Below are 14,911 nucleotides of genomic sequence, written 5' to 3' on the forward strand. Positions count from 1 at the left end.
CCAGACTTTTACTTCTTACTTCTTGAGAAGTCGATCAAGTCAGTCGAATGAAGTTCAGCGACCGGAATCTCACCAAAGTTCGCAGGATATCAGCCTCCCTGAAGAAGGAAACTCAAGCACAGCGGCGGAGGCGGAGGAATGTATGGAGCCCATCCAGCCAAAACCAGTAATGGAGAGGAAGATCAGTGGAAACAAACCCCAGGTGAAATGGCCTGCAGCCTCGGAGAAGAAACAATGGGAGACAATAAACAGGGACCTGACCAGTGTTCTACAACCCCTGTGAAGTGTCTGTCCAGCTGTCTCAACATCACAGTGCTCAAGTCTTCGATCTTTAGGTATGCGGTCAAGTGCAAGCCTGGCTCAGGGAGTAGGACGCCCCTGCCTTGCAGAGTCCCTAGGCACTTTGGACTTATCATCATGTCCTGTGTTTTCGAAATCGTAAATAAAACATGCGAGTACTTTTCCCACCACAGAGGACAAAAGCCAACTTTCGTATTAAATACACCATTATTATTACTCAAATAATCTTCTGAGGATCAGAAGAGCATAAGGGAGTGATCACTGAGCGGAGATGCAGCGGTACTACTACAGACTGTATACAATTTTATTTCTGTGAGACCTTTCTGACCTTTCTGAGTCACCCAGCGAACCACTCAGCTCAGCCTCACACATTATTCATAATGGCAAAGCAGACGTGCTTGGAGGAAGTTTACCAGACCAAAAGGTTGGAAAGTTGTGTGTGTGCGTGTGTGAATGCGTGCATGAGTGCGTGCGCACACGTGTGATGTATATTTTGATAGCTTATGGGCCGTTGATCCTACGGCCTTGTAGGCTGAGTGTGTCTGTATCAATAAAGTGCGATACAACATTAGACTGAAAGAAAGCTTGTCTGCCTGGATTCATTGAGAGAGCGGCAACACGGTACACCGTTATCCTGCATGCACAGAGTCGTCGTGCTACGTGGCCTTTAAGTTGCTTTCCTGGCAGGCAAATCTGTATTGCAGATTTATTTTATTTTGACTTGACTTGGGTTAAATAGAGCTGGCATCATGTCTTTGAGTCTGGTTGGCCAATAGCCAATTTCATACTGTATATCCAGGCTGAAACCACTTATCTCCATATTTTAACTTTATATGTTTTTCTTTATTTTTATTTTCTTTGAGGGGCGCTAGCACCTCCTATGCCCAGCTTTGTGTGTTTGTGTGTACCTCATAGCGATTATTTGATTGGCTGAGCACGCCATAGCGATGATTTGAGTGGCTGAGCACGCCATAGCGATGATTTGATTGGCTGAGCACGCCATAGCGATGATTTGATTGGCTGAGCACGCCATAGCGATGATTTGATTGGCTGAGCAATGTACGTATTGAGGATAAAAAGTAAGGACAGACAATAGAGGACGCCTGTGATTAGCCAGATTGTGACGATGTATAAGAGTATGAGTATGTGAGTATGTATAAGAGCACTCCTCACACACGGTTGTGATTCTTTCAATGAAAATGAAAGTCCTACTTTGTCATTCTACAGTGTCACACAACAGTAGAAATATAGATACTCTACAACAGGGGTTCTCAACGTTTTTGGCTGGGGACCCCAGAAAATGCTTTGGCCATGTCTCGTGGTATTTCATCAGATTTCCCCCTGAGGGGTTGCGAACCCCAGGTTGAGAACCCCTGCTCTACAACAGGGGTGCCCAAAAGGTAGATTGCGATCTACCAGTAGATCACAAAGGCTGTGCACTGTGTGCAGGTACAGTAGATCACATGACATGTGCCTAAGGAATATTTAATTGAAATAGTGGCATCTGCCACTTGAATTGACTCAATTGACTTGATTGATTGACATCAAGGGCCTGCAGCAGCTCAAACCCACAATGCAATATTTTGTTTTCAAGAGTGTTGCTGTGCACAAAAACATTGGTAGTGTTACAAATTAACACAAAAAACCTCTACCTATTCCAATTCTCCCGCTCTATTTCGCATTCCAAGTACTATTTTCCAGATGCGGTATTACAAAGCCCAGATAACATATTTAAACTATTTTCAGAAATGGTATAATAGTTTTTCGGTGGGTATAGATCTTGTTGAGCTGGTCCTTTTGAAAGTAGCTCTCAAGTCCAAAAAGTGTGGGCACCCTTGCTCTACGTAAGCTCAAACACTGCCTAACACTGCCGTAGTGCCCCATATGTGTGTGTGCAGATTTAGGCCCCATCCATGATCACACACCATTATGCACATCTGCCACTTTCACGAGCAAAAAGAAACAATGCAGGCTGTAGGCTATACACTGTGGGTGTTTGCCATCTTGAACGGATATGGATTCAGATTGCCTACAATGTGACAGCCATATGAGTGCTGTATAATTATCTTCACTGTGAGAAATAGATTTTCTTTGAATGAATGTTTTTTTTTTTTTTAAGGATTGCCAGTAGATCATTTCCCCACAGCATTCCCAAATTGTCCTCAATATGGTTGCTGTCCGGAGGAAACCGCCTAACTCAATGTATTAAAGATATTCATAAATCCGGGCTATTGAACACCATTTACGTCTGTCTGTTGGGTAAAACAATATTGATTCAATGAAAAGTAGTAAAAAGTGCTTCGGACAAAACCTCTTAACTCCATTGGACCCTCAAACTGTCTGCTAAAACAGCTAACTCCACCTCCTCTCTCCCTGTCATGGAAGTCATTGACAATAAATGTATAAACTTTGATGAGACAGTATTGCTTTGTTTTCAAAATACATGTTTTTCATTTTCTGAAAAAATGAACATTTTGGAGTTAGGTGGTGGTGGTTAGGTTTCATCCAGACAGTAGAGATATGCTAAATCACCTACAGTAGGAGTGTTTGAATTTAATGTATTCATGGCATTTACTGTCTTGGGAGAGACTATAGCGAGTCAGACAGACAGAGAGGGGGCGGATAGCCGAGGAGCAGATAAGGCAGAAACATTTAGCGGAAACAGGCCAGGCAATAGAGAGAGAGAGATACGTGTCGATCTTTTAAGTCTCTCCCATGTCTCGTCTTGCTAAATAGGGTTGCGAGTGGGGCAGAGGAGGTGGGGACCTTTCAGGGTCCGTGCGCTGCGGACCGGTGTGAACAGATACGTTTGCTTTTTTCCTGATGCCAACAATACGGAGCCGGGAAACGTCAGCTCAGTCACTGTCACCTAAAGAGATGTGGGAAGAGATGAGGAGAGAGAGGGGGGAGGGGGGATAGAGGGAGAGAGACAGACAGACAGACAGGGAGAGTTTGTGAATTCAATTGAGATGGGTGGGTGTGGAGGGGTAAAAAGTAGGCAGATGAGATAAGTTGACGATGAAATGGAGGGCGGGTTGGCCAAAATGATAAGATGGAATTAAATGACAAGGGAGTAATATGGAAGAAACGAGGACAGGAGAGGAGACTGAGAGATGGCGCTGTCTGTGAAGAATGGAGAACATGACGAACGGAGGAAAAGAGTCATAACATCATAGTGAAAAGAAGAGATCCAGGCGACAGGATGGAATGTCAACAACAAAGTGTAGTTCCCGGGTTGACAGGAGCTTTGCAAAGCTGATGAAATACCAGTGGCCGCTGCAGTCGGACCAAGGGTAACGGAGATAAGAAATGTCCCCAACAACAACACTCAAGTAGTATAGAGCATTTTATCAGGTATTTGATCAATCTGGGACCTAAATCGTTACCAAGAAATGTCTTCAGCAATGTGTTTCTAAAGGTATCTAACATGTACTAAAATATTGAAATTCAACTCCCGGGGGAAATTTGAGTTATTATATAATATGTGACCATACCCTTAACATCCTATATTTTGCACAAAAAACACTCCTTGTGCTAAATTTGGCCATATCCACTTGTGCTGACCTCATCACATTTGTGATGATTTCCTCCCAATTAAGGAGTGTTTTTGTGTAAAACTAATGGGGAGGAGCCACGGGTGAGTTTGAACCAGCCATGTTTCTTAACCGGCAACGCATGTCTGGAGCCACGGGTGAGTCTTAACCAGCCATAGCATGGCTGGTTATGTTAGCGGAAACAGCCACGGCGCCATCCGCCACTGTCGCTGTGCATTTAACCACACCAGTAAGACGCCCTGAGGGCGATATGCATCCGAGCCTGCGTGCCATTTTACAATTCAGGTATTTAGCAGACGTTCTTATCCATAGAGACTTTTAATAAGCAAGGTAAATAATTACATATATAGAATGCAGAGAGAGCAGTGCAGTGCCTAAATAAACGATGACGCCGTAAACCATGAACCTACTGTAGCATCTGTCTAAACAATATGCTATCTAAATAACAAGCTGTACATCGACGCTATAGGATAACAGGTAAAAAATAAACCTGGCCGCAAAATAACATGCTATATAAGTGACATTCTTAACTGTACACACACACACACACACACACAGTGTAGTTTGTGTGTGTGTGTGCGCACGCACGCGCATCTTTGTCTGCAGTCAGTCGATCAGTCAGTGATTTGTGTGTGTTTCTTATCCTATCCACCCAATCAGTCCATGAGTCATTGTGTGTGTTGGCGTGTGAGCGATCATGCCTACTTCCAATCATTTGATAAGCACGGGTGTGTGTGTGTGTGTGTGTGTGTGTGTGTGTGTGTGTGTGTGTGTGTGCACGTGCATGCGTGCGTGCGTGTTGGACCAAGGATCATGTTGTAGTGGAGCTAAAGGTGTGAGAGAGAGAACTTCCGCAGCACTCCAGATAAAATAGCAAAAAAATAGCACGATAGTGTGAGAGTGAGAAAATAGCCAGCACACAGTACATGTCCTTTTCTTTTTTTTGTGGCTTTCGCCTTTTTTTATTTATTTTTTATGGAGGGACAGACAGTAGGCTGACAGGAAATGGGGGAGAGAGATGGTGGGAAGACATGCCGTAAAGGTCGTCGGGATCGGGAGTCGAACCCGCGGCACACTGCCATACTGGACTACCAGCCAAGGTGCCCGGACCGCTGAGCTATGGCCCAGGCCTGTACATGTCCTTTTCATATAGTTCATGAAAAGGAAGTTCACCAGGCCGAAGGCATGGGGAGAGAGTATGTTTTGCACTCCGTCCGTCCGTATGTCCGTCCGTCCGTGAACAGCAAATCTCATGCACCGTTAACCTGGTCGATACCAAATGTTGCACACACACTCCCTGGATGCCAACAATGAACCTCTGCCCCAAATTTTCCAGAACGGCCTGTTATAGCGCCACCAGGAGGCACATTTGTTTATATTACTCCTCCAGATTCTGTCCAAAAATCCCGCAAATCGTTACACACTATCTCTATAGTCATGTGTTCAAGATGGATTAAATAATGTGGGGGCTATGACGGAAAAGGCTCGTCCCCTCTGGTCTTTAAAGGACCACTTCACCACTTTTCAACCTATCTTCATATAATAGGTCCTCACTAATAATCATGATAAAATGGCACGTTTTCCACGTTTTTTCTACTCAGTCTGTGTCTCATAGGAGGGCTGTGGGCAGTTTAGAAACCGTCTTCCAGTGACATCATCATTAGGCAGATTATTTTTTAAACAAGATTTGTTTTATAAAAATGTTTAGATTTTCATTATCGTGAGAACGATGGCTTCCATTTTCACATTGCAACTTTTCAGGACTAGAAAGCCTGTAGTTTTTATTAGCGTGTATTCCCCATCGATGATGTCACTGGAAGACGGTTTCTGAACTGCCCACAGCCCTAAAATGAGACACAGACAGAGTAGAAAAAAATTGCGCCATTTCTTCATGATTATTAGTGAGGACTTATTATATGAAGATGGGTTGAAAAGTGGTGAAGTGGTCCTTTAAGCAGGTCTTCTTAAGGTTTAGCTGGCCCGCAGACCGCAGTGACCTTGACCTTAAAGATGGAGTGCCACAATTTTTTTATTTTTCCAGTTTTTCATGTGTCTATGAGGTGACAGTACTTCATTAGACACCCTGGAGTTGTTTTTACGTGCAATGGTGTATTAACTTTGTATTTAGGGTTTCTTCCTGGAGGCTGAACCCTTGACAGTAAAACGGGCCAATGAAGTAAACGGTAATATAGTGACACCACACTATCAACCCCTCCCCTAACCCCTCCCCCTTTATTTATCATACAACTACAGCTGCTGGTGCAGCTTCAGTTCAGGTGGATCACCACCCATCACCACCCACCAGGCAAACCAGGCATACTAAAAACAAACAAAGAGTTTAAAATCAATTCGGAAGCTCACAGGGAGCGAGTGAAGTGACGCCAGAGCGGGTGTGATGTGGTCACGCCTGCGAGTTCCAGTTAAGAGGCGTGCCTGGACTATCTGAAGCCGAGCAATGGATGCCAATTCAATTCAAGCCAACATACAGTATGTCCAAACGTGTGACGATAAAGGAATGGATTACACAAATCACTAAAGGAGAGCACAGACTTGATTTTAGTTATATCTTAGCAATTTACAAATGGTTGAGTGTGTCAGTTTATTTATTTACTTGCTTATATTACAATTACATCCTGCTATAACCATTCCAGTCGGCCACCTGAGGTAAAGAAACCTTTTTTTCTAATCATGTCAGACACTGTCATATGTCAACTTAACCGATAAGATACAGAGTGTGAATTCAGCTGGAAGGTCGGTTCCACTCCAGAGTGCACTGTGTGGAGGAGTATTTCTGCAGAATACCAAGTGGCTGCGAATGGAGACAGACAGAGACGTGACTGAGGGAGGAGACAGATGAGTTAGTCCATTCTGGGCGGGAACCCCCTTTTGGTGTTTTAAGCATTATGTTATACTTTAGCTATTGAAAAATTGCAGATCTACAAGCTCATAGCGCGGCACCGAGTGCCGCGCTATGAGCTTGTAGGTCTGCTATTTTTGAAAGAACTTGAAAATGTGGTCTTCTTTGAATCCTTTCAGAGCGAACTTTTTTGACTCAAATCTTTGCTTCTGAGGGGTTCCTCGAATAACATATTTTCAGATGGCGGTCGGCGGGCCAATTACGTATCATTTTTGGGGTCCTTGACATGAAATATTGAGCACCACTGACATGGAAACATAGGTTTTTCAGAAAACTGTCAGGATTTGGAAGACATTTTTTTGATTTCGACGTCAGGCCTAATGGGTTAGGAGAGAGAGAGGCAAGGGAAATGAGCAGCAGCATATTTACATGAAGACAGGAGGGCGGAAGGCTGCACCCTGTTGCCCATTTTCATGTCATGGTGACACCAAAATGTGACATGCATGCTGAATTCAGTGTTGTTTTTGGGTCTCTTGAATAGTTTTTATTTAGTTTTAGTCACATTTTAGTCACCCGGAATGTTTTAGTGTTAGTTTAGTTTTAGTCGACTAAATATCATAAGATTTTAGTCGACTTAATCTACAGTTGATTTAGTCGACTAAAATGTATTTTGGCGGGCCTTGATACGGTCGTAATGACCGTTTTTACACTTTCTGAAAATAGCTGATCTACAAGCTCACAACGCGTTGTGAGCTTGTAAATCGGCTATTTTCAGCATGCAACAAAGTGTAAAATGACTAGTCCCTTCCTAACATTTTTGTCTAGTTTTTATTTGTTGACGAAATTGTCAGTATATACGTTTTGTTTTCGTCAGTGAAAAAAGGTAGTCGACGAATTTACTACCTTTGCACGATTTAAAAATAGATAGCACAAAGGAAGACAGAAATACTTTAATCTTTCTAACACTAATCATCACCAGATTTACTGTTCAATGAAGAAAGTAGGGATGGCATAAGATACTGATATTAATTATCGATCGGCATATTCCTTCCCACAGCTGACCTCGGTTAGAATCCGACACAAGGATTCGATGCTGCATGTCATCCCACCCACTTTCCCGCTTTCCCTGTCTCTCTGTTCACTGTCCTATCAAAAATAAAGCAGAAATGTCCCACAAGAAATGTTAAAATTACACTTTCTACCCAAACATCACAACTACCGGTATGCATGCACTGGCTCCGCTTGATGCAAAATGTGTTAATTTCCCCCAAAGTTTAGCTGATGAGGCAGCGGCAACTGGCAGGCAGCCTTCCGCCCCCAACAGCTAGTATGGGGCAGGGGTCTCAGTGTGGGATCCAGATACTCACAGGGGTCCTTGAGGGGATTCCAGGTGGTTCCCCATCCAGCCATCCATCTTCAACTGCTTATCCATAGTCGGGTCGCGGGGGCAACAACTCCACCAGAGTGTTCCAGACGTCCCTCTCCAGAGCAACATTAGTGACTTCCTCCTGGGGGATCCTGAGTTGTTCCAAGGCCAGTGAGTCGATGTGTTTCCTCCAACTGCGCCTTGGTCTGCCCCGGGGGTCTCCTCCCAGTGGGACGTGCCTCGAGGACCTCCCTAGGGAGACGCCCGAGAGGCATCCTAACCAGATGCCCGAACCACCTACTGTAAGCCGGCTCCTTTCCAGGCGAAGAAGCAGCGACTCTACTCCGAGTCTCTCTCGTGTGACTGAACTTCTCACCCTACATATATCTCTATAAGGGAGATGTCAGCCACCCGTCGAAGAAAACTCATTTCGGCCGCTTGTATTCGCAACCTTATTCTTTTGGTCACGACCCACACTTGTGTGGCAAAAGTAGTGTACTAATACAGACAGTATAATCTAACCCACTGGAGCAGAGGAGTATAATAACCGTATACTCACTCTTACTTAGTTGGCCAACCATAACCATATGCACATCAAACATGCAAAAAGGTTGAGAATCACTGCTCTGGTTAGTAGTACAAGATGCCTATGCTTTTCTATGTATACTTGGGGGAACAAAAATCCCCTGTGCCAACTGTGTAAGCCAGCACATGCACAGCTGGATTGTAGAAACTCAGTGTGATTGAGCTGAGCTGACTGAGAGCCGAGACGGACGTTTAAACGTAATCTTATAAGGGAATGAATGCAGAGATATTTCACACAGTTTTCATGTACACTGCCAATGAAAGAACACGTTGAAAATGCTTTTGAGTGTTATAAGCCTACATATAATAGGATCCTGTTAAGTGTAACATTCAGAATACATTGCAAGAAGCTGTGTTTATCACCCAAAAAGGTGGAACAAGCTGAAAGGTATGCAGGAAAATAGACGTTCTTCGTGAAATTCTGTGGGTACTGTACTTTAGTTTAAAGGGGTGGATCTTGATTCTTGAATACTCTGGGTTTAAAGGAGCATTCAGTGATTTGGGTGATTTGGGTGAAACCTGGTCCGCCCCGGTAACAAGATATGCACATGCACACGCTCTTCCATCGCATAATGCTGAAAATAGCCAAACTACACACTCACAACGTGTTGCAGCACGACATTTTGTGTCATGGCCGATGAAATCTACACTGCTGCCAAGTGAGCACTAGTGGACCCGCCGCCACTGGAACATAAAGTTACCCCAGTCAATTTATTAACGATATGCTACTGGATTATTGCGAAACACCAGTCTTGTCCCCTATACTACAGTATGAGCACCTGTCTTTGCTAGGAGGGAGGGGGTAATAATATGTCGGGATGTCTGGGGGCCCTGCTTGGGCAAAATCCCCAAGGAGAGCCTTCATTGACTTCCTTGGAGAGGTGGCGAATGTATGTATGTACTAAATCACGCTGGTTTGCTCATGGTCACGGCAGCGAGGTTCAGCACCTGCAAATGTTTCTCCTATTTTAGCACTTGGCAGCTAATAATACACCCGCAATTCTTATCGCATGTAACCAACGTTCTAATCAGCCACGGCCGGTCCCATGGTGAACAGCTGGAAACTCCACCAAGCATCTCGATGGGATATATCTTCCCTGCATATCAATTTATTTTTACTCGGCGGTGTGGCTCCCCAATGATACAGGCTGATGTGTCGCACAGTAAAATCCTCTGTCGAAGGGGGACTATAAACTTGATAAAACAAAACAAGATTGCAGACACAAAATGTCGTGAATGATAGCTGGATTTAATACCAAAGAAGATAGACCAATATACAGTATGGGGTGCAATATGATTTATTCGTTTTGCCATTCAAGAGAAGCACCTCAATAAAATAGACTTGCTGTTGGTTATCACAAAGAGCGTATTGAGGGCAGTCCATCGATAGTTTTCTTTTAAGGCGTTAGTGACAGGTGCATAAATATAGTATTATAGTTGATGCAGCACACAGGCTCATACGCCCAGGCTGGAATCAGCTGTCAGCATGCTGATTGATTATGTGTTTCTAATCAGCCACACTTTTAGAATATTATATTGATTTGTGAAAACAACATGATTAAATGTTATGCACCGACATACAGTAGTCTCGCGTGGCCAGACTGTTGTCTCCCACATTGTTGGAATGCTTCCGGTCATACTGTCTGGAGCACTGATGCTCTGTCGATGATTGATTAACCCAGTGGTTCCCATTCTGCTTATACTGAAGTACCACGTCAGAAAATATTTGGCTCTCCAAGTACCATCATAATAACTGATGTTAAAACACAGGAACGTAGCCCTGCTCTTTTTGTTCCTTTCCTATAAGCCAATAATGCTGCTGCTTTGACAAAACACAGTCTAATCACTAATCGCCACAACTGATGGATTTCTAATGTGATAAATCGGTTCTCAGAGTTTGAAGGTATCAGTCAAAAGGGAGACATCGAAGAGGAAGTACAGATGGAATGTCAGAACAGGTCAGCTCCATATATGGAGATCTAAGGGTTTGAGGTCAGATGTAGAGTTGCTCGCCATTATATGACATCTGGGATCTCCATATATGGTCATTCCCATATATGGGCTTAATAGTGATGACATCCGGGAGATCCATCCCTGATGATGTCACGAGGCATGACCATATATGGAGGTGTGGGGTGTCGGATGGACGGACTGACTGACTGTCGGGAAATGTACGTTTTCATAGTAAATGTGACCTGCAGTCGCAATGAATCAAAATCATCTATAGCTTGCTGCTTAGCAGCACCAGTCACAGTCCATTCTCACACCACGGCGGTCCATTATGCCTTGGGGGGCTCATGCTGACCTCATGCTTCCTTTTATACAAGCATATATACGTAGTACCCATTGTAACGGCACACAGCATGAACCTGTCGACTGCATTTATATAGCGCTTTTTCTCCAAAGCACTGTACATTAGCATGTATACGATTACGCATGCAATGCACACACAATACATAATGCACAGGAAGCGTGCATGCGTGCAAGCAGCCACACATTGACCACCTTACACAAACACATGCCTCTGTTGCACTTAGTGTTCATGTTTTCTGCGAATAATGAGCAGCTGCTCATTCACTATTGATACTAGTACTGTAATTGTATACCTTGTGTATTGACTTCATATTGAGGTATCGTGTGGCCCTCCTGTTTACAAAGCTAGCATCTGTGCATTGATGAGACTGTGCTGGTTTGGCGTTGGGACAGCAGTATTTGTGGTTGTTGTGCCAAGCTCCCCCTGAGTACAATTGTTTGTTTCCATAATATATGTGACCATGCAGCTACAATGATTTAAGACACTTGTGTGTCTTAAAGTGTGTTTTTCGTTTATAGCCATATTAACTCTATCTCTACCGCTAGCTGTTAGCATAAACCCCAGTTCCCAGTGCCCGCAAAAGACGGATTTTCCCCGCCCCCCCACACACACTCGCGACACACACTGGAGTATCATTGGAACAAGAACACACTGTTTACGTTTCGTCAGAAGCTTTTACATGGCGGCATGGGGGCACAAAGGCACAAATTAAATCCGAAATGTGGATGACAGAAAATCCACCAAGGACAGCGATCCTAGAGTCGGATTTATAGAGGTTTGAAAATCCTCCTTTCAACTGGTTTGCACTGAGATTATATTTGCAATCCCATAGTTGGAACGGTGGGGCGTTGCTATAGGAACCGGACCCATGTTAAAGGCTTCCTAGAGGCTATAGATGGAGTATACGTTGGGGTACGTATATATACAGACCTAGGATATGACGTCACCTATAGCGTCCACGACCGTATATATACGGACTTGGGGGGAAAAAAGAGTTAACACAGTTTGGATGTTGAAGGAGGTTTTTATTCCAACAGTCGTTTTAGAGTCAGCAAATCAGGCACAATTTGCTGTTTTATTTGCATACGCATAAAAAGTGGCGGGTTGGCTGGGACGGTGCATACGAGCCGGGCGAAACTATTACTTGCACGCTCTGCTTGCGCAAGTAACAAGTAAAATAAGTGTAAAACCAATAAGAACAGGTTAAAAATACATCAGCTCGGGAATGCTATTCTGAACAGGTGGGTTTTCAGTGCGGTTTTGAAGGTGGGGAGTGAGGGGGCATCCCGGATCTGTTTGGGGAGGGCATTCCAGAGGGTAGGGGCGGCCACTGAGAAGGCCCTGTCGTCCCAGGTTTTGAGCCTGATCTTCTTGGGGATCACAAGGAGGCCGGCGTCGCTGGACCTGAGGGAGCGGGATGGTGCGTGAGGATCGAGGAGGGCGGAGAGGTAGGGGGGAGCCAGGTTGTGCAGTGACTTGTAGGTGGTGAGGAGTAGTTTGAATTAAATTCTGTGTTTGATGGGGAGCCAGTGGAGGTCACGGAGGACTGGAGTGATGTGGTCTCTGGAGCGGGTGGAGGTGAGCAGGCGGGCGGCTGCATATCCGGTCACATATGGTGTTGTGTTATGATTTTGTCTATATACAAAGCAGAATGTATACATATTCTAGTGGAAGTATTCATAAAAATGTGACAATAGGCGACAAGCACGGCTGGCCTATACTGTAGTATATGTACCGACTAGGTAAACTGGGAAAATGCGTGCGTGCGTGCTCGCGTGTGTTCCTCTGCATCACCAATACACAGGACATCTACCGTGTGTAGATGTCCTGTGCCTTTCTGTCCCGTCTGTGTTGTGTAACTTGTGTTGTGTTGTGTAACTTGTGTTGTGTTGTGTAACTTGTGTTGTGTAACTTGTGTTGTGTTGTGTTGTGTTGTGTTGTGTAACTTGTGTCGTGTGTTGTATTGTGCTCTGCTGTGCTCCAGCACCGCTCTGTAGAAACCTACAGGGATGGAGAGATACAGTTATGCCTTCATGGTTCGATACGCTGTCTGCGTCTATACTCATCTGATGTATGGCTGTGTGTGTAATATATCTGTGATTCTGTATGGGCAAATGCCCAGGGTGGCAAATCCCTATAGGGGCGTCAAAGTGTGCCTCTTCTCCACAGATGAAATCGTTTTTTGTTATATTGCATTGGAATTAAGTAGGGTGCAAAATTGATGGAGCGTGCACGCGCAAGTGTGTGTGTGTGTGTGCGCGCGCACATGTGTGTGCACGTGTGACGTGTGTGTGGTGTCTACACAGTACCTGTAACTCTGTAACTGCTGTGCTGGCTCTGGCCAACTGAAATTCCCCTGCAGGATCAATAGAACTCTACTATAGATCTATCTATCTATATATACAGTAGTACCGTGTACGTGATGTGTCCATGTACTGTATGAATGCATGCATGCATGCGTGTGCCCATGTGTGTGTGCATGTGAGTGTGCATGCGTGTGTGCATGCAAGAATATGCATTTAATTTTCTGCATCAAAGAGCATGTTTGTTTTCATGTCAGTATACGACTATACGTATATGTGTTGTGGATACTGTACATACATGTTTGAAACCATGAACAGACTGTGTGTGTGTGTGTGTGTGTGTGTGTGTGTGTGTGCGTGCGTGCGTGCATGTTAAGATGTGTGTCTTGGTGTTGATCTAGAGTTGCACCTGGAGTGGAGACATCCCTCTGGAGTGTAATTAATCAATAGGCAGGTAGCACATCAATCACAGCTCAGCGCTCAGTGACAGGGCTAAACAGAAACATGCACGCACGCGCACACACACACACACACACACACACACACACACACAAATGTAGACACTCACTCACACTTGCTATACTGCGCACAAACAGCAACAACATACATAGCTCTCTCCAGTGATAAATAGACTTCAATTAAGACCGTGCTATGTAGACCACAATGTGTCATCTGAGCCCCGGTCGCCTAAACATTTATTCAATAAGGATTCTGCTGTGAGCAAGCACGTGGGGGGGAGGGGAGTTAAAGAGATAAATGGATCATACCAAAGATTCCAGGTCAGGTTTTTTTGCCCCCATGATCGTGTTGGTATCACCGCATTGGGTCTGTGTCATATTCACCTGACCGGGGCTGCAAGGCAGCGCGGCATGATTGGGTTATTTCTCGGCTAACCGATGATTATATTCTCTGTTGTCGTCGGGTGAGGCGTTCGTCGTCTATACGAGTAAACAACCGCGGGCTCGTTCCACTTGGAGTCTCTGTATTGTTCTCTGTCAATCAAATCAAATCAAATGATCGTAATCGGATAGGGAGCAAAAAAAGTGTTCGGGACATCCCTACTAGTATCAATATTATATCCATATCATAATATTAGACTGGATATTGTCTATGATTTTGGATATTGTATTGTGATATGGCACAAGTGTTGCCTTTCCCTGGTTTGAATCATTTAAGACCTGTCGTAAGCTCTATTTTATACTCTTCTTACTTCTTTCTTTCCCTCTTTCTTTTTTTTTCTCTCTCTTTCTCTCTCTCTCTCTCTCTCCCCCCCTCTCTCTCATTTGTTACCAGTATAGAAGCTGAGTGCCCGAGGAGGAGAACGTAGTCCTGTGTTGACGGATAAAGCAGGGAATTGATGGGCGGGTGGGCGGCTACCTGTCCCACTCGGCTCCTTTGTCTTTAAAATGTTCATTACTGCTTTGTGGTGCAAAGCAACGGGGGTCACCTTGGAGAGAATTGCTTTCCTGTAGCGCGTGATTAAGGACCCACTATGTCTTCTGCCGTTTTGAATACCATAAAACTCCCCAGGCGGTGGCATCCACGCTGACAGACTGGGAGGAAAGAGTTGTCACTTGTTGATGGCATTGTAAATATTGGAGGAAGGAAAGGGGGAGAGAAAAAATAACAATT

At 44.5% G+C, this 14,911-nt stretch overlaps 2 protein-coding genes across 2 annotated transcripts in view; one reads left to right on the top strand and one right to left on the bottom strand.

Annotated features, from left to right (window-relative positions):
• The window catches only part of asic1b (acid-sensing (proton-gated) ion channel 1b), a gene marked incomplete at its 5' end in the record, with an annotated part of 273,931 nt that overhangs the window by 102,533 nt on the left and 156,487 nt on the right, over positions 1-14,911 (top strand). The gene's annotated exons all lie outside the window — the stretch shown is intronic.
• LOC310863704 (uncharacterized protein) overlaps positions 1-14,911 on the bottom strand; it is a gene marked incomplete at both ends in the record, with an annotated part of 75,307 nt that overhangs the window by 51,439 nt on the left and 8,957 nt on the right. The window contains one exon of the mRNA XM_083772201.1: positions 12,216-12,380. Within this exon, the coding sequence (XP_083628327.1) occupies positions 12,216-12,380 (165 nt within the window). The remainder of the gene's footprint in view (positions 1-12,215; positions 12,381-14,911) is intronic.

This window comes from Protomyctophum parallelum (assembly GCF_964188405.1).
Source record: "Protomyctophum parallelum genome assembly, chromosome: 8".
Taxonomy (NCBI): Eukaryota; Metazoa; Chordata; class Actinopteri; order Myctophiformes; family Myctophidae; genus Protomyctophum; species Protomyctophum parallelum.